Raw genomic sequence first — 20996 nt, forward strand, 5'->3', positions numbered from 1 at the left:
TCCTAAAGGCTCTTCCAGAATTAAGTCTTATTCTCTTCTATATTCCAGTCCACGAGATGCTTTTAGGGAAGTAGAAATAACACTAAGCAGAACCCAAGAAAGGGAAAGCAGTTAGATTGGATCAATTAAATATAGAATAGTTCCTTGCTGCAGGAGCTTGTGGGAAGACATACAAGGTATCTAATGGAGGGGAAGATACAAAAATTGTGGGAAGTCTCAGATCTGGTTAACAATGCGAAAGATGACTAAGAAAATAGCAGTGACTACCCACCCATGTGTCTACTCTGACATACATACAAAATCTTTATGAGAATCGCCTAATCATAAATGAGGGCATACTCGAAGAAGGCAGCAGTAGAGACTGAGCAAGTTTCCCCAAGAGATCTCCAACAATGGATCTCATCTTTATCATTTCAGATTCAATGGAAAAATGTAAAGAATCCAAGATCTCATTGTGCTTATAGTCTGTTGATCTAACAACAGCATTTGATGTGACAGGACAAAAGCACTGCCTTCCAGACTTTTTTACAGCAACATGTCTCTAGTCTGTGCATCAGGATCATTTAGGATCCCTTAAAAGATGTTTTGTGCTCAATTCTTTTGAGCTATGAGATTGGATGCCCATGCCAGGGCCGATGATGGCTCTTATTGTATAGTAGGCAGCTTGTTGTACCTTTTCTCTCTCAACGTCCTTCTCTGTTCTCAAGACCTCCCTGCCTAGACCTCTCCATACCTGAGATGCCTGGTGTCCTTAGGGTGTCCCATGGTTTTCCAAAGGCTCCTCTACACAATCTTTACTATCCACAGAGGTCTGCTATCTGCCAAGTATACCTTGCTCCCAATTTGTTCCCAATCAAGTTACTGTTCTTAAGAGGTTGATTAAATAAATTGAATTGATCTGTTATAAGAAAAAGTCCAGTTCTTAAAGTCATAATTCACAAGGTATGGATGAGTATTTCTTTAAACTGCATTTTCATTTTAAAATGGCCATTATGATTTCAAATGAATCTCTAATCAATGGAATGTGGAGAGGAGTACCTTTTGATGGGGATTGTTGAAGTGTGACCATTCTTATAGAACGAGAACACAGGTCAATAATTTGGTATGCTATTCCTTTTTAAAAAAATATTTATTTGCTTTTAAATATTTTTCCATGGTTATATGATTCATTTTCTCTCCCTCCCCTTTTCCATCCCCCCTACCAGAGCCAACAAACAATTCCACTGTGTTGTATAAATGTAATCATTTGATGCCCATTTCTATATTATTCATTTTTGTAATAGGGCAATCTTTTAAAGCCAAAACTCCAAATCATATATACATATATACAAGTGATAAGTCATATTTTTTTTTGCTGCGTTTCTACTCCCACACTTCTTTCTCTGGATGTGGAGAGTGTTCTTTCTCATAAGTCCTTAAGGAGAGTCCTGGATCATTGCATTGCTGCTTGTAGCAAAGTCCTTTACATTGGATTGCTCCACAACTTTTTACTCTCTGTGTATATTGCTCTTCTGGTTCTGCTCATTTCACTCTGCATCAGTTAGTTAACTTAGGTTCTCCCAGTTCATTTAGAAATTCTCCAGATCATCATTCCTTACAACACAGAGTATTCCATCTTGATATTCTATGCCTGAAACATTGCTGACCCCTTGCTTGGTAGGATTCGGATTCCTTTCATTTCATATTTAATGATAAACTTTTAAATGTATGTTGTTTCTCTCATTAGAAAGTAAGCTCCCTGAGGGCAAGGGCTCTTTTTGCCTTTTTTTTTCTCCTCCACAGCCTTTGTGCTTAGCACAATGCCTGGCACATAGTGAATGCCCAATAAATACTTGTTGATTGTTCATTATTTCTCTTAGGAGAATCATTTAAGGTTGCCTCCATGGAAAGTTGTGATCTTTTTCTTGTGTATCAGATCATCTCTAGTTTTGAGTGTCATCAATCCTCTTCAATAAGAAAATATAACCATAAAAGATGTTCAAATGTCTCCAAGTGTGGGTTTCAAGGTACAGCAGAACTTAAACTGATCAGCCTTTTGGAATCTTCTCAGAGAATCACAGAGGACTCAAGGGCACATCTACTCTCAGTCCAACCCCCCTTTGGTTAGAGGACTAGCTAACCAATGATTAACATACTTGGGACATCCTTTCCCAGTTCCTTTGATTTTTTTTTTTGTACTCACCTCTTTTGAACTCCTGAGTCTTCAGGAAAAGAAGGCCTCCTATATTTTCCATCCACAATGGTCCCTTGCTTCTTTTTATAGATCCTGTAGGACAAAAGAACTAGGACTTTGGGGGATATTGGAGATCATTTAGTCCAACTCCTTATTTTTATGGGAAAGGCACCTGAGGCCAAGAGAGATTAAGTGATTTGTTGACATCATACAAATAGGGAGGATCAGATCTGAGATTTGGAATGGAATCTGCTGACTCCAAATCCATAGTTCTTTGTTGTTTATGCTCTACCTTGCTACCTCTTATTTTTTGGACAGTTTGGTCTTTTTTGTACCTCCAGTTCCACTTTGTACCTTTTCTATATAACTCAGTTCTTTTGGAGGCATACTTATTATAACTTCACAGACATAGGCTTGGGAGGTCAGCATCCAAAAAGTCCTCTATCTCTTTCTAGAGATTTTGCCTGCAATTAGGATATCTTATCATTAGAATAGTCATGCTTTGGTTAATAATGATAATAATAATAATAATTAGCATTTATGTAGCACTTTTCAGAGCAGGGAGGTGGTAGGGTGGATAGAATGCTAGTCCTGGAATGAGGAAGAGTCATTGCTCTGACTTCAAATCTGACCTCAGACATTTACTAGCTGTATGACCCTAGGCAAGTCATTTAATTCTATTTGCCTCAGTTTCCTCATTTGTAAAATGAGTTGGAGAAGGAAGTAATAGACTACTACAGTATATTTGCCAAGAAAACCCCAAATGGGGTCATACATAGTTGGATACCTGAAAACAACTGAACAACATCTTACAAATATTATTTCATTTTATCTTTGCAACAACTCTGAGTTAGTACATTTTTATCCTTGTTTTAAAAATTAGGAAACTGAGGAGTACAGAGGTTAAATGACTTCTCCAGGCTCATTTAGCTAGGACTTGTCTGGGGGTGGGTTTGAACTCAAGCCTTCTTGATTCCAAATCCTTCTATCCATGTTATATCCATGGCCCCACCTAGTTGTCTCTACATTCCAAACTGCCAATATTCTTATAAGAATGATTGGTCTACTTTTCCACTGTTGTCTTTTTTCAAGATATAATCATGTCAAAATGGCTAGTGTATAATTGTCCTAAAATTGGAGTTTTATAAAAGTTAAGAAACTTACTACCTCCCAGAATCCAGGAAGTGAACTGGTTGGAGAAGGCACCATGGAGATTCTTGCAGATCTGCACCAAAAGATCCATAATAAACTTTGGGTTATAGTGAAATTGAATTGTGGGGGGTTGTAACACATTTATTTTGTATGTATACTCTTATGCTGAAGGGGACTGTCCCCTAATTGGCTTTTTGTCAATGCAACTAGCCATCATTGGTTTTGTTCTCTCTCCCTTTTATCCCCAAATTATTGTAATTTATAAGTTGATTATGTTTACAAGATCCATTGGGGAGACTAGTCTTCCAAAGGATCTCAGGGAAGATTGTGTAATTAGAATCTGTTACCCTAAGGACTATGATCCCCAGCAAAACTGCAATACCCAGGACCCCACTCACTTCCTGTCATTATATCCTGATGTAGACAGGATATAAATTGGGTGGAGGTCCGTCTCTCCCTTTTATCTTCCTATGGTGGCTTTGGTGGGGCAGTTCTTTTAAACAGGCAAGGAAAACTTGGGCACATGGTTTATTTTGTTAGGAAATTATGCTTTTATTCATTTACGTCTAGCAATAATAATCTTATATAATAATAATTAATAAATCTTATAAAATATAATAATTGGAGTTATTGGTTATTAATTTTTAATCTTACTTATCTAGTCCAGTCATATGGGGAGGTACAAATAAAGACAATGTAACAGCACATATAGCTAATTTTCAAAACACAGTAACTTAAAGTTACGTGTAACAGAACTTAATAAACAAAATAAAATCTTAAAACAAGCAATCAGCAAATATATGTGACAGGATACAGGCACTGAATTCAAGAGTCCTTTTTTCCAATTCTGATGCAGACACTTCCATAAAACAATGGAGTTTGAAAAGGCTTAAAAATTTCTCCTCCAGACTCTTTAAAGTTCCTTCCCCTCCCCAAGATCATTATCCATTTAGGTTCCTTTTGTCACCTCTCTGGGATCTCCCCTAGTAATGGAGAATTCCAAGCAATACATAGTGTGGAGGAATCTCATATTGGATGTATTGTAGAGATTGGGCAGGCCAGAATGGCAAGGGGGTATAGGGAGATGAATCTCTCCTCACAATTGCAAGAACCAGTGCACCCAGGAACAGTAGGAAGAAAAGACATCCTAAAACTGGGAGCTATTTGAGATAGGTAATGTAATGCTCTTTCATAGAGTAAGCCATGCTTGCAATTCTACTTCCTGTCTGTAGTTTGGAAGCGTAACCTTCCATCCCCCTTCCCCCTAGTGGTAAAATGCCAGGGTGCAGATTGCTTCCCCTGCCATGTGGATAGAGTAAAAGCCCTTTGGGAGGTTAATTATTGCCTAAGGGAAACACACCTGGGCTTCCAAGGCAAGCAGCAACAAGCAAGCACTCAGCTGTTGGCAATATAAGGGAAAGAGGGATATATACTTTCCAATCTTCTGCAGAGTGGCTCCAATCAGCAGCATCATAATCAGCAGCAGCAGCAGCAGGAGGGGCAGAAGAAATAGCTCCACAAGGACTACCCAGGCAGGGAGGCAGAATTGGCAGCAACGGGTGGAAGCACCAAAGAGAGTTCCCCAAAGAGGGGTGGGGGAAGCCATGACAAGAGAAACATGATTTCTTTATAAACTAATCTACTCAGAGAGAATTAAGGGTTGTGAAACCCACTTCTGGTCACCATAAACTAAGATTTAACTGAATGTGCAATACTTCAAGTATTATATTTTATGAAGTTTATTATCTAACAAAATAGAAGCACATGACTAAGTTCTTCTACCTGCTCAAAAAGCCCACTCCACCAAAGCAGAGACAGAAAGATAAGAGGGAGACAGACCTCCACCCCAATTTATATCCTGTCTATATCAGCTTTACCTTCCACTTTGGAATTAACACTGTGTATTGGTTCTAAGGCAGAAGAGAGGTAAGGGCTAGGCAATGGGGGTCAAGTGACTTGCCCAGGGTCACACAGCTGGGAAGTGTCGGAGGCCAGATTTGAACCTAGGACCTCTCATCTCTAGGCCTGGCTCTCAATCCGCTGGGCTACCCAGCTTCCCCTCGCGCATTGCGCCTCGCCATCCAAAACGCACCCAGACAGTTCGCGCATTTTACAAGGTGAGTCGTCTTAGAGATTCATCTTATTTGCAAACATTCCAGTCCTGCTTGGATGACAAGCTGTCTGCCAAGGGACTACTCACTGGAAGCTCAACCGAGAAATGGAACCAGTTCAGAGACACAGTGAAGGAAACATCAAAGGCAGTCCTAGGCCCCAAACAACGCAACCACCAGGACTGGTTCCACAAGAACAATACTGCTATTGAAGACCTATTGAGCAAAAAGAACAAAGCCTTTATGGAGTAGCAAAATAACCCAAACTCTGCTCCTAAAAAGGACAGATTCAACTCTCTCCAAGCCATGGCACAGCATGAGATCAGGAAGATGCAAGACCAATGGTGGGAAAAAAGGCAGAAGAAATCCAGCGTTTTGCTGATACAAAAAACTACAAACAATTTTTCAGTGCCCTCAAGACTGTCTATGGGCCATTAAATCCCACCACCATTCCCTTGCTATCCTCTGACGGTGGCACTCTCATAAACAATAAAAAAGGCATCAGCAATAGGTGGAAAGAACACTTCAGTCAGCTTCTTAACCAACCCTCTTCAGTCGACCAAAGCACCCTTGACCAGATCCCCCAAAACTGCACCATTGAACAACTTGATGTCCCTCCTTCAATAGAGGAAGTCCAAAAAGCCATTAAACAAATGAGTGCAGGCAAGGCATCTGGTAAAGACGGGATCCCAACCAAGGTGTACAAGGCCTTAAATGGAAAGGCGCTCCAGGCATTCCACATAGTGCTGACCAGCATATGGGAAGAAGAAGACATGCCCCCAGAACTCAGAGATGCCCCCATCGTAGCCCTATACAAGAACAAAGGCTCATGAGCAGCCTGTGACAACTACAGAGGCATCTCACTACTCTCCATTGCTGGAAAGATCCTCGCCCGTGTTATACTCAACAGACTCCTGTCATCTGTTTCAGAGCAGAACCTGCCTGAATCATAATGTGGCTTCAGACCAGATCGTAGCACCATCGACATGGTCTTCACGGTGAGGCAAATGCAGGAAAAATGCCTTGAGCAGAACCTGAGTCTCTACATTGTCTTCATAGACCTGACGAAGGCGTTCGACACAGTGAACAGGGACCCATTGTGGGTGATCCTCAGCAAGCTCGGTTGCCCAGCAAAATCAATCAAACTGATCCAGCTCTTTCATGTCGACATGACAGGGGAAGTCCTATCTGGTGGAGAGACTTCCGATCGCTTCAACATCTCCAATGGTGTGAAACAAGGCTGTGTCCTCGCTCTGGTACTATTCAACCTATTTTTCACCCAAGTATTACGACATGCTGTGATGGATCTAGCCCTGGGTGTCTACATCAAATACCTACTGGATGGCTCACTATTTGACCTTCGCCACCTGACTGCAAAAACAAAGACAACAGAGAGACTCATCCTGGAAGCTCTCTTTGCAGATGACTGTGCTCTCATGGCCCACCAAGAAAATCATCTCCAAACCATTGTGGACAGGTTCTCCACCGCAACAAAACTGTTTGACCTGACTATCAGCCTCAGCAAAACAGAGGTGCTGTTCCAACCTGCACCAGGGATGCCAACGAACCAGCCGTGTATTACAATCAACGGCACGCAGCTTTCTAAAGTCAACACTTTCAAGTACCTGAGCAGCACCATCGCCAATGACGGGTCCCTAGACCACGAGATTAATGCCAGGATCCAAAAGGCCAGCCAGGCACATGGGCGGCTGCGCTGCAAAGTCCTCCAACACAGCGGTGTAAGCACTGTGAGGAAGCTCAAAGTGTACAACACAGTGGTCCTCAGCTCGCTCCTGTACGGTTGTGAGACATGGACACTGTACCGGAAGCACATGAAGCAGTTGGAGCAATTCCACCAACGCTCCCTCCGGTCAATCATGAGGATCCGATGGCAGGACCAAATCACCAACCAGGAAGTCCTCGACAGAGCCAACTCCACCAGCATCGAAGTCATGGTCCTCAACACCTAGCTACGATGGTCTTGACACGTCATCCGCATGGACCCACAGCGAATACCAAGACAGGTATTCTATGGTGAATACTCAGCTGGACTCAGGAAACAAGGCCGACCAAAGAAATGATTCAAGGATCAGCTAAAGTCACACTTGAAGTGGGCTGGCATTACACCAAAGCAACTAGAACTCGCCGCCTCTGACAGAAGCAGCTGGTGAACCCACATTAACCATGTAGCCACCAACTTTGAAGATGAGCGACGTCGACGTCTTGCCGCTGCACGTGAACGCTGACACCAGGCCACAACCGCACCTCTCGTAACAACTGGCGTCCCAGGCCCCATGTGCCACAAACTCTGCGCCTCAGCCTTTGGACTCCAAAGCCACATGAGGGTACATCAATAGATGATAATGCACAAAGACAATAGTCATTCTCGGTCACTGAGAGACTACCACTATATCAGCACATAATGACAGGAAGTGAGTGGGATCCTGGGAATTGTAGTTTTGCTGGGGATCATAGTCTTTAGGCTAACAGATTCTAATTAACACTGGTAATGTATATTAATTAGTATTTGTCAGTGGGGCTGGATCCTCAATTTCTCCATTTGTAAAATGTAGAGATTAGACTAGATGACCTCTGAGGTTCCTTTCAATTTGAAATCTATGACTCTATGAAAAGTGGTGGTAGGGAAAATGCTGTTATATTACATATACATATAAAATTGATAAGTGATCAAGAGATGCTTGTTGGCAGAGATAATAAAGGAGGATGGATGGGGGATCATTTTGAAGGCAGACTCTATTAGGGTAGTTAAATGTATAATAGAGTTGAAGTAGAGGGAAAAGCTAGAGATGAGGGGGAGGTTTTGAGCCCAGGTAAATGGGAGGAAAGTTGGTATCACTAAATTGGGATGAAAAGGGGAAGCTAGGTGGTACAGTAGCTAGGAGAACTACCAGCTCCTTCCTCCAGGAGAGTGTGTTTTTTTAAGTGCTGTCAAAGATGACCATTCCCTAATTTTGTAGTTCCCTAAAAACCCTTGATTTCAGACAAATTATTGCCAGTCATTTCTCCTGTATCAATTACTTATGAAAATGATTTTTTAAGTGCTGAGCCTGGAGTTAGAAGAACTAGAGTTCAAATCCAACCTCATACACTAGTAGCTATGTGACCTTGGCCAAGTCATTTAATGTGTTTGCTTCAACTTTTTTCATATGTAAAATGAGGATAAAAGCAGTTACCCTCCAAGGTTATTGTGAGGATCAATTAGGATATCCATAAAGTGCTTAGCAAAGTGCCTCGCACAAAGTAGGTATTACATAAATACAAGTTAATATTATGAGAAGCCAAGCTATGGTCTTATAGAATACTGGGGAGATTGTGCCAGTAGATCCTAAATTTTATAGTGAGGGATGTAAGTTGACTACAGGCTCTCAAAAATTTTCCATGGCAATCAAAAGAGCTAATGTGTTGCTAAGGTTCATTAATAGAATTGCAGTGTCCAGAACAAAGAGAGTATGTGGTTTGCTCTATTGTCCTCTGGGTGGTCAGCGCACATCAGAAGCAATGATTTTTAATTTTATTTTTTAATTAAGTTTAATTTGCATTATTGACACTTACTCCATCACTTTCTTAAATCTAGATAATTAACAAAACACTAACTCAAACCCTGCTTTGTGTTAGATTTCAGAGGTGAAATGCTCATCACCAAAAATATTTAATAATCCTGATTAGAGCTGGCTCCAGCACACCAAAGGGGCCAGCTCTCCACCAGGAGTGGGATGTACAGTAGTGCAAATAATACATACAGGAATAAAGACTTACAAAGCTGTCTTGCCAACTGTTTAAAATTTCAGAGATGCAAGTTACTATTTTTTTCAATAAATTTTACCTTATTTCCCCCTGAATTATATATAAAAACATATTGCAACATAGCAATGGTTTAAAAAATAATAATTTCACTTTAAAAATTTTTGAGTTCCAAATTCTCTCCCCGTCTTCCAGACCTTTCTCTTACCCACTGAGAAAGCAAACAATTTGAGATCCATTACACATATGAAGTCAAGCAAAACATATTAGCCATTTCATTTTAAAAAAGCAAGAGAAATAAAGTGAAAACAATGTTTCAGTGTTCACTCAGAGTTCATCAGTTCTTTCTCAGTATTTTTCAATCAGCAGCCCTTTGAAATTGTCTTGGATCATTGCATTGATTAGAGTAGCTGAGTCTCACATTTTGTTAATCATATAATATTGATGTCACTGTGTACAATGTTCTGGTTCTGCTCACTTAACTTTGCATCAATTCATGTCTTTTCTGGGTCACTTTTTTTAAACCCTCACTTTCCATCTCAGAATCAATACTATGTGTTGGTTCCAAGGCAGAAGAGTGGTAAGGGCTAGGCAATGGGGGCTAAGTATCTTGCCAGGGTCACACAGTTGGGAAGTGTCTGAGGACAGATTTGAACCCAGGACCTCCTGGGTCTTGGCCTGATTCTCAATTCACTGAGCCACCTAGCTGCTCCCTGGGTCACATTTTAAAAATAATATTCAAAAGCTAGAGTGTTTCCAGAGAAGGGAGACAAGGATGAGGAAATTAGGAACTGGGTACCATGTAATACAAGAAACAGAGAAACCTGGGGTGTTTCACATGGATAATGTAAGACTTTGGAACAAGATAACCATGCTACTGGGCTCATCCCCTTCCACTTTTGCTCATCCACCTTTGATGTCCACCTTTCGCCCCCCACCCCCCACTCCCCAACTCTTACCTCTGGTTACAAGAAGCTGGAGCACATCCAGCAGCCACAACCTGGTAAAACCATCTCTGTAGGCAGGTTGAGGGGAACCAACAAACCTCAAACCAGTTGGCGAGTTAGGGGATGTCTACTCCAAGTATGTGAAGACTACCCCTAGCAGAAACGGCAGATGAGAAAAACTTATTCCAGTGGTCAAGAAGGTGGTTGAAGCAGGCTCTGTGGAATACTTAGAGCTTGGCCAGACATGAAAGATGCCAAGGCCGTCCACTGCATCCCAGACCATTGCCAGTCATCCTGACTTTTGTCCTGCCACTTTATTTCCATGATTAGAAAAGAGAGTGAGGCTGAGACTCTGCCTTACTGAAACCCAATTCATGTACAAGTCAAGATATTACCTTGTGAGGTCATTTTGATCCTCTGCAAAAACAGGCAAACAACAGGAGCTCTGAGAACAGTAATTGAATCAACACTCAGACACTCATTTTTTCCATTCTGTAACTGGAAAAAGGTCAGAGACTAGGTAACTATCTGTTGGGGACACAGTTGAGAAGACCCCTACTTTAGTGGGAAGGCTAGACAAGACAACCTTGAACATTCCTTCTAACCCTCAGATTCTGTGATTTTATGACATAATTGAAGTTTTTAGGATCCCTGGATAATTGTCCCTGGATCTTTGATGATTTTTTAATCAGAGAATTTCCAAAAACAATTTATTTACTCCTTAAAAAACTAACAACAAAAACAGATACTTGAAAATTTGTCATGCTTTTATAGTCCTATTCTCTGAGGACACTAAATAAATATTAACTGATGATGTCAATTAAATAATAGCATTTTACTGTTGGAAATAAATTAAAATGTAGAACATGATACTGTTCCATCAGATTTGGATAAGACTATAAATTACAGTATAGAGTTAAAAAAAACAACTCTACAGTAATTCCCAGAGTAGAGATCAAATATTGTATTGTAGTTGAGTTAAAGGCTTTGTTATATCTAACCAAAATTCTGTCCTTTGCCCTTATTCTTCAATTCTTTCTGGAACTATTTAAGAAAAATCAAAATAGGTAATGAAAAATGCAGAATGAATAAAGGAAATTATTTCATTTCAACTTAGATTTGTTGAGGACATTCCTGTTTTTGTTATATAAAAGAACCCTACATACACTATAAAATGGATGAGTCTAGTATTTTCTTTATCCAAAAGTGAGAAATGAGGTTGACTGAAATCCTCAAACAATACTAATAATTTAAAAGAAAAAAAGTACAAAATTAGTGCTGAATCACAGACTGATTCATTTGCAAATAAGTCAGCTTCCATAAGTAATAATATTAATGGCAATTAATAATAGCTAGAATTTATATAGTGCTTTAAGATCTGCAACATTCTTTACAAATATTAAATCATTTTATCTTTACAATAACTTTGGGAGGCCTGTGTTATTATTATTCCCATTCTATAGATGAGGAAAGTGAAACAGACAGAAGTTGTGACTTGCCCAAGGGAGAGTCACACAGCTAGTAAGAGTCTGAGGCCATTTTTGAAATCAGATATTCCGTATTTCAAGTCCAACACCAATTTCCACTCTGCCACCTAGTTTCCTCTAGTAGGTCGTAATATAATCTATAGATGAATCTTAATATAATCTATAGATGAATAAAATCACTGCTCTTCAGAGCCGGAAGGAATATTAGGTATCTTCTAGGTCACCCTTATTATTTTACAGATAAGAAAATTGGGGTCCAGAATTGTGATTTGTTCTGAAATTCTCTGTCTGTAGAATTACTTGTCCTCTATCAGATGTTGGGAGCTTTATTTTGTTCTTTTTTTTTTCACCATAAAACCAGCTCCTTATTAGTTCAATGGTTTTCTTACATTCAATTTTAGTAATTTCTCTTTTGATTTTCAGGATTTCAATTTGGTGTTTAATTAGGGATTTAAAATTTGTTCTTTTACTATTTCTTTATTCCATAAAAGCAAATCCATCTTGTGTATTAGTTTTAATGGTTTTCTTGCTTTTAATTTTATTAATCATTCCTTTTATTTCTAGGATTTCTGATTTGGTGTTTAATTGGAGATTAATTTGTTAATTTTCTAGTATTGCTTTTTTCATAAAACCATCTTCTGTCAGTTGTTAGAGAAACATAGTTGCTGCATTAAGTTGTGAATTGCCTGTGAGACCTTAGGCAAGTCACTTAATCTGTCTAGACCTCAGTTTCATCTGCAAAAGAGAGGCTTGGACTGTGATACCTCTAAGGTCTCTTAATAAAAGAAGGTTGACTCATGGAGGTGATCTTAGAAATCACCTTGGTCAACTCCCTAACTTTACAGAGGAAGAAACAAATAAAAAGGAAGAAATTCTGAAAAGGTAGAATTTGAACTGAGTTGTCTCACCACCTTTTTTTTTGGAGGGGAAGAGTAGGAGAGGATAATTCAGGCAGTATTTTAGCATTTAATTGTTCTTCAGAATTCTTGTCAAAAGAATTATTGCACTGAATTTGTATGTGCTGGTTAACAGAGTATTATATTCAGAAGGATGGCTAAAAACATTTATAACACCCAAATTGGACTGTCAATAACTATTTATTAAGCATTTTCATAGGCGTTGGATTAAGTACTGGGGATACAAAGAAAAGCCAAAACTAGTCTCTTTGCTCAAGTTCACAGATTCATAGGGGAGACTACGTTCAAGCAATTTTGTACAAACAAGATAGAAACAGGAAAAATCAGAGTAGTCAACTAAGGGAAGAAATTAACAATAAGAGGGATCTGGGGAGCAGCTAGGTGGTTCAGTGGATAGCCAGCCTGGAGATGGCAGGTCTGAGGTTCAAATCTGGCCTCAGACACTTCCCACCTGTGTGATCCTAAGCAAGTCATTTAACCCCAACTTACCTAGCCCTTACTGGTCTTCTACTTGGGTTTAAAAATTAAAAAAAAAAAGGATTGGGAAAGGCTTCTTGCAATTTTAGCTGGAACTTGAGGGAACCAAGGGAGTCAGGAGGTAAAGCTGAGGAGGGAGAGAATTCCAGGCCTGTGAGGTCAGCCAGTGAAAATGTCCACAGTTGGGAAGCAGGGGAACAGCAAGGAGCCTAAAGTTCCTGGATTGCCAAGTATATGAAGTAAAGTAATGCATAGGAAGCCTGGAAAGATAGACAGGAAAGGCCTAGTTATGGAGGGCTCTAAAATCTGGAGGATTTGATCCTGGAGGCAATAGGGAGCCTCTGGAATCGAATGAGCAGGTATGGGGCTCACACGGTCAGATGTGCTTTAGGAAGAGAAATTTGAGAGCTGAATGGAGGATAGATGAGTGGGAAGAAACTTGTGGCAAAGCAGACCAACCAGCAGGCTATTGTAATAGTCCAGGTGTGAGGTGATGAGGGCCAGCTTCTTGGTGGTGAAAGTGTCCAAACGGGAGAGAATTGATAAGGACTTGATTGAACACGGAAGAGGGTATGGGTGAAAGAGAGCAAAGAGTTAAAGTTGTGGGCCTGAGGGACTGGGCAGACAATGGGGCCAGTCTCCAGACAGCTGGAAGAGGGGAGGATTTGGGGAAACAATAATGGTTTCCAGTTTAGGCACTCTGAGTTGACAATATCTACAGGATATTGTCTGAGATGTCCAATAGTCAGAGGAATGAATAGCTCCAAGAATCTGTAGAGGTGATAATAGAATCTCTTGGAGTTGATGAGTTTACCAAGGGGTACAGAAAAGAGGGAGAGGTAAAGGGGGTACCTGGTCAAAAAGGATCAGGATTGAGAAACTATCATTCAACGTGGGGTGTCTGTAGGTAGCGAGGAAGCAGCTCACAATCAGGGAGCAAATGAAGATTAGTGAGAGAGAAGCGATGATAGAGGGGGAAATTTACTGGAGAAGACAGATTGGAATAGGATCCATTAGGCCTGAAAAGGGGTTAGCCTTGGTAAGAAGAGTCCCCTCTTTGAGTGAAACCAGTGAAGCAGGAAATAGTGGCAGAAGGCATCTGAGATGAGGAGGAGATAAAATAAGAGTTTGATGAATAGCCTGTTTTTTCAGTAAAATATGAGACAAAGTTCTTAGAGGATAAAGATCAGGGAGGCAGGAGAGGTTTGGGGCAGGATAAAAAATTTTGGAAAAACTGTTGTGGTTAGTGGAATAAAGAATAGATTTGGAAAGAATAAAAGGATTGCCTAGCAGCAGTGAGAATCCATTGAGATTATGTAACACAAAGCTATAATAGACCTAGCTGGCATGTTTTAATAATTTTCTCCACCTTTGTTCAGCAAGTAGAGTAGGGGTAAAAGCAGAGAGGATGGTGGGAGGGCAAGACCCGTAAGTGGCTTAAGAGAAGAGACAGTGTAGACATGAAATGGGTCACTTCCTGGGGCAAGATGTAAGAAGGGAGGTGAGAACAGTCAGTACTGGGGAGATGGTCTATGAAAGAATTGAGGGAAAGAGGAATTAGAGGTCACAATACAGCCTAAATTCTTTGAACCACAAAGTCATTTATTTGAATTTTTACATCTTTTGGAAAATTCCCCAAATCAGACCACAGAGAAAAAAATTATAGATAATCACTTTATTTAACAAATACAAAGTTTTAAAGAGGAAAATTTTAAATGAAAGTTGTTACATGGCAGTTAAAAAGCCTTTATGGGATTATGTTTGAAATCTTTAATTTTACCTACAAATGAAAAAGTAATAATCTGTTCTAGTCAGCTTACAATAAGCAAGTGATCTTGGCAGACATTGATAAGCCTTCCCTCCTACAAGAGCACATGAGCTGAAGACTTCTGTATCATCTAGTGGTTCTATTTGCTCTGACTGCTGGCCATTCTTCGGTGGTTCTCAATGGCTCTTCTAAGTACCACATCTTGCACGAGATCTGTCAGCTTTACATCTGTGTGGCTACAGCCAATTTTGGGGCAGCTATCAGAGAGGAAAAATGACAACAAATTCAATTAATTCAGAGATTCTATAATCAATATTAATTTATTAAATAGCAATGTCACATCTTTAATGGAGGCTAAGAGGACTGCAGTTAGTGTTTCATCAATTTATTTAATATTTAAATTTTAAAATGGGAACCTGTTGCCAAAAGAATTTTCAAGTCTTTAAAAACAGGAAAGACACCCATCTTCCTGGTACTGTTTAGATGGTAGTTCTAAAAAGCATCAAAGGCAGAGGGCTATTTTTTCCATTCATATGACTAACAACAACTGTCTTCATTTGGCACTGTTTTGTTAACAGTCTAATATACTTATCATATAATAATGTATATCATAGCTATCTCTCCCTATTAGTGGGTAAGTTCCAAGAGGGCAGAAACTGTCTTATCTCAACTTTGAATTTCTTCCATAGAACAGCATAGCACTCCCCAAAGAGTATTTAATGATGTTTTATTTATTTCAGTCATTCCAAATAATCCATTTCTCATTTTAAAAATTTTTGTAGAAAGAAAATCCAAAAGCTAAAAGTCTCTTTAGGTATTCAAAAAGCCTTTCTTAAATAGCTGTTTCATGAAATGCATTGTGCTAGGTGAGATACAAAGATCAAAGGAAGATAAATACACAAGTAATTATATATGAGCTCCAAGTACATAAAAGATGTCCAACCATAGAAGTTTGAGAGATTTAGAGAAGCAAAAGTCCTCTATACCAGAATGGCTGAGATTGGTAATAGTAAGTTGAGATCTTTACCAGTATAACAAACCCAAAGTTTCCATCACTTACATCTTGGATTAGGGCTCTAAGCAATCTAAAGAAATCACTATCATAATGCACACTAGATTGGCAAATTTCATAAAATAATTTGGAGAACAGCTAACTACTGGGGAGGGAAAGAGGCCTCATGGTTTGAAGTAATGGAAAGAACTGGGGACTTGGACTCAGAAATACCTCTGCTCTAGTCCCAGTTCTGTAATTTGGCATGTGCCTGACCTTGGGTCTTGAATTTGTCATATGAAAAATGAGGATAATAATCTTTTCTCTAACTACTTCACAGGATTGTTGTGAAAAAAGGTCTGTAACTAGAAATGTGATAGTTGGACATGAACTTATTCTTCTTTCTCCTACATACAGCATGGCACATAAACCTCAATGATCCAGACAATGAGTAATATTTTGGATAGGGAAGTGGACTGGGAGGTGGTGAAGACCTCCTGATGACATAATATGGTTTTGATTAGTAAATCAACAGACATTCTGAGAATAACTAATGGATTTAACCTCACAGAAAGTTAGTTTTAGTTTGGCTAAATGTAAAGATATACTTGATGGGGAGAAGAGGGGAAGTCACTATACACAAGATTTAACTAAGTTTACTTCTCAGGAAATTTTAAAATAAAACATAATGAAGCAAGGAGCAACAACTCCCTCAAGGTGCTTTTCACCAAATGAAATCACAAAAAACCTTAATAACACCATCACACCATGGACAAGGGCACTCCCACCTCCAGAGTAGTAGCACAGAGAACATTTTATAGGCATTAGTCCATTAATCCCTACAACACCCTGGTGAGCCAGTCAGGTGTGTCAGTACCCTACCTTAAGCTCTCATATCATCACAGTTGAGGACTCAGGCTTTGGAGGAGAGGCTTGGTTTTTGAACTTATGTCACCGAAGAGGACAGAACATTCCATTTAGGCAAGGAGCTGTCTAGTGGGTTTGTGAAGTTTAAGGAGTGCCCAAGTCAAAGTCAACATGGGCACCAGGATCTGGCGGCACAGCCTGACTAAAAGCTAGAAGCTCTTGAAACCCTTAGGATTTAAATATATTATCCACAAAGCAACAAAGGAAAAAGATGGATACATAAGGTCAACCATTGGGATTAGATGCCTCATGGTAGGCATAGTGAGTTACCCTATCATGTACATTTTCATTATCAAATTTAAAAAAAAAAAGGAAGGGGGTTTAGGGAAAGAGGAAAATTATTTTTTCCAAAACCTCCCTTAGAAAGAGGTAATGAATGATTTTTATCCTCCAAATAAGGAAACTGAGTTTCAAAGAGGTCAAGTGACTTTCCTATGTTAAGACCTAATAAAGAGGCAGAGCAGAGACTCAAACTCAGGTTGTCTAAATCAAAATCCACTTGTCTTTTCAGTGTGCCCCTTTCCCCTTTCTCGCAGCAGAGGGTTTCAACTAATACTTTACCAATAATAATTATAATGAGTTTGCTTTTCTCTATAATGACATACCTTAAATTTTCTACTATGCCCCTTTCTCCTTCAAGGGAAACTCTTTGCTTGTGCCCTTAGTCCTACACTCTGCTGATTCTTCTTGGAGCTGCTTCCTCCCATCATTGCTTCCTTGCCCAGCCCTCTCCCCCAGATCTAATCTCTTTTCAAACACTAGCTCTTTTCTTGCTGTCTACAAAAATGCTTAAATCTCTAAGAAACTCTTCACTTGATCATGACAGTTCCTTCTAATCTTTCCTCTTTTTCAGAGCTCATTATAATTATAGGAGTTATCCATAGTTATCTCTCCTTGCTGATTCCATTTCCTTACCTCCCACTCATCTTCAGTTTATTATAATTTGACTTTTGTTACCATCACTCAGCTAAGATGGCTCTCAACAATGTCATCAACAAACTCTTAATTGGACTTTCCTTAGTTTTCATCCTTCCTCGCATCTCTGAAGCTTCTGGCATTGCTGACCATTCTCTCTTCCTGGATACTCTCTTCTCCTTAGGTTTTCCTTCTCTATCTCTCTTCTCTGTCTCTCAACTATAACAATACCCTAATTAATTTTTCTGCTTTTAGTATTTCTCCTCTCTCTCATTATAACTCTTTTTCATCATTTGTTATATCACAACATTATATTGCTGTATTCACATAGCATATATTTGTTCATCCATTCCCCAAATGATAGGCACCTCTTTAGCTGGAGTTCTTTGCTAATGCAAAAAGAGTTACTATGAGTATTATTGTACACATGAGTCCTTTTCCTCTTTCTTTGATTTCTTTGGGATGTAGGTCTATGAGTGCTATTGCTAGGTCAAAGAGTATGCAAAGTTTAATGAATTTTTGGACAGAGTTCCAAATGAGTTTTCAGAATCACCAGAATAATTCAGAATTCCACCAATAGTGCACTAAAATTCTGATACACTTCCAGTCCTCCAGATAATGGTTGTTTTCCTTTTTAACTTTCTTTAATAATCTGATGGATATGAAGTAGAACCTAATTTCTTTTAATTTGTACTTCTCTAATTTTTAAGTAACTTTTTCCTATTGTTACTGCTCATTTGCATTTCTTCCCTAGAGAACTGTCTGTTCTTATCAGCTGAACACTTATCTATTGGAAAATGGCTCTTAGTTTTATATCTAAATCAATTTCCTTTATATTCTGGATTTTATATCAAGAAATTTGCTATAAAGACCCTTTTTAGTGTTAACTGTTTTCTCTCTAATTTTTTTGTTAGTCTCAAAACATCCTTTCTTCAGATAAAGGGGTTATCAAGTGCTAATGATAACAGATTAATACCTCATTGTTTTTGCTATTTACCCATTTTCTATGACTATATCAACTATAATGGGGAGGTATGTGGGAAAGCAAATTCCTTGTCCCATAAACCTATAAATCTTGGATATCTGACCTTTATAATTATTGGTAGGTTTGTTTTTCTCTTGATTCATATTTGCCGATCTTTGATATACTGGCTAATGGCTCTTATATATGTGAATCAGTTCCCTTCATATCTTAGAAATCAGATATTTAGCTGAGAAATTTGCTGCAAAGATTTTCTAGCCTCAGTTGCTCCCCCCTTCTAACTTCATTGATTTTGTTTGTGCAGAAATGTCACTATTTTATATAATCAAAATGGTCCATTTTATCTTCTGATCCTGTCTATGCCTTACAATAAAGAACTTTTCCAATATCTACAGTTATGAAAAATATCTCATTCTTTATTAATATCCAAAGTAACCATTTCAAGTTGATTGTGATATGTGGGATAAGATGTTGGTAGAAACTTAATTTTATATCCTGACTCAAATCTAGAGCATGTTCAGTTTGATGTGATGCCTGAAAGTACAGATGAAGCAAAGGGTTGAACTGCCAAAGGAAGATGATAGGAATGGGAAGGAATGAGGGCAAGGACAAGGAAATTAACCTTAAAGAGTGAGAAGGACTTTTTTTCTGTGACAAGAAAAATAATGGAGTAAAACTTCTTAAAGGGCTGAGTAATGGGAAGAGAGGAGCTCAGGTCATTCACATTAAAAAAAAAAAAAGAAAAAGAAACTTAATTTCAACTTTCCTAGTAGTGTTGTTGAATAGTTAGTCCAAATCTAGTGAGTCCTTGGGTTTATCAAATACTATACTACTTTGTCTGTTTGCTTATACTTCTCTTATACATGATTTATTCCAATGGTCAAATTTTCTATTTTTTATGCAGAACCAAAGAGTTTACGAGACAGCCAGATGGCTAAGTGGAGACAGCCCTGCACCCGGAGTCAAGAAGACCTGAATTCAAATTGTGCCTCAGACACTTACAACCTGTATGACTCTGGGCAAATCACTTAACCTGTTTGCCTTAATCTACTGGAAAGGGAAATGGCAAGCCATTTCAGAATCTTTGACAAGAAAATCATATGAAACATAGTAGCATGGTAGGGTCCACAAGGTCATGAAGTCTTGGACAACCACCACCCAGAGTTTTGGTGATCAGTGCTTTGTACTGCACTTGGATATATAGGATAGCTAGGACCTCTCCTGGATCACTTGCTTTGTCGAGGCAGAGGGACTTGTATAGCAAAGTGACAGGACACAGTGGACAGTTCTGACAAAAGGTGATCCACTGAAGCAGGAAATGGCAAACCATGATGGTATCTTTGCTAAGAAAAGCTCATGGACAGTATTAAAATGACAAAAAATATGGAAGATGAGTCCCTCACGTCTGGAGAAGAGCAGAGGACAAGCCCAAGTAGCACCAGCATTAATAAAGCAGCTAGGTCAAAGCCAAAAGGAGGCTCAGCTGTGGATGTATTTGGTGACTAAAGTCTGATGCTGTAAAGATCAATATTGCACAGGAACCTGGCATATAAGATCTAAAAACTAAGGTGGCTCTTGATTTTTTAATTCTTTCTGTGTGCTTGAAGTATTTTTCCTTTGACCTAAATGCTCTGGATTTGGGCTATAATGTTCTTGGGAGTTTTCATTTGGGGGTTTCTTTTAAGAAGTGACTGATAGAATTTTTTTTTCTTTCCATTTTTCTCTGGGATCATAAGAGATTTGGACAGTTTAAAAAAAAATTTTTTTTCCCTCAGTAAGTACAGATTCTAAGGCAGAGTAACAAAAAGGCTAGGTAATTAGGGTTATGTGACTGCCCGGGATCACACAATGAGGAAGTGTCTGAGTCTCGATTTGAACTCAGCTCCTCCCAACTCCAGGCCTGGCACTTTTAGCTACTATGCTACCTTAATTTTCCCCTTGTTTTTAGATTTCTTAAAATATGCCTAAGGCTTTTTTTCCCTTTTGGTCATGGCATTTGGATTCTTTTGTCTAATGATTCTCTCTCCCTCTCTCTCTCTCTCTGGAGTGGGGTATAAATTCTTACCTTCTATTTTAGAATTAATACTAAGTATCAGTTCCAAGGCAGAAGAGCAGTAAGGGCTAGGCCATTGGAGTTAAGTGACTTGTGTAGGGTCACACAGCTAGAAAGAGTCTGAGGCCACATTTTAACCCATGATGTGTCATCCTCCAGACTTGGCTTTCTATCCACCAAGCCACCCAACTGACCCCAGTCTAATGATTCTTAAATTTTCTCTCTTCGATCTATTTTCTGGTCCAGTAGATTTTGCTGTAAGACACTTTACATTTTCAGCTATTATTTTCAGAGTTTTAACTTAGTTATAATATCTCTGCTTATTTCACAGAGA

The 20996-nt window shown here is 39.1% G+C and overlaps 1 protein-coding gene across 1 annotated transcript in view; it reads right to left on the reverse strand.

The window, feature by feature from the left end:
• Positions 1-14686: 14686 nt before the first annotated feature.
• The window catches only part of NSMCE2 (NSE2 (MMS21) homolog, SMC5-SMC6 complex SUMO ligase), a 340838-nt gene continuing 334528 nt past the window's right edge, over positions 14687-20996 (reverse strand). The window contains exon 7 of the mRNA XM_001381273.3: positions 14687-15051. Coding sequence (XP_001381310.1) covers positions 14934-15051 — 118 coding nt within the window. The 3' untranslated portion in view covers positions 14687-14933. The remainder of the gene's footprint in view (positions 15052-20996) is intronic.

Source organism: Monodelphis domestica, chromosome 3, assembly GCF_027887165.1.
Source record: "Monodelphis domestica isolate mMonDom1 chromosome 3, mMonDom1.pri, whole genome shotgun sequence".
Classification (NCBI taxonomy): Eukaryota; Metazoa; Chordata; class Mammalia; order Didelphimorphia; family Didelphidae; genus Monodelphis; species Monodelphis domestica.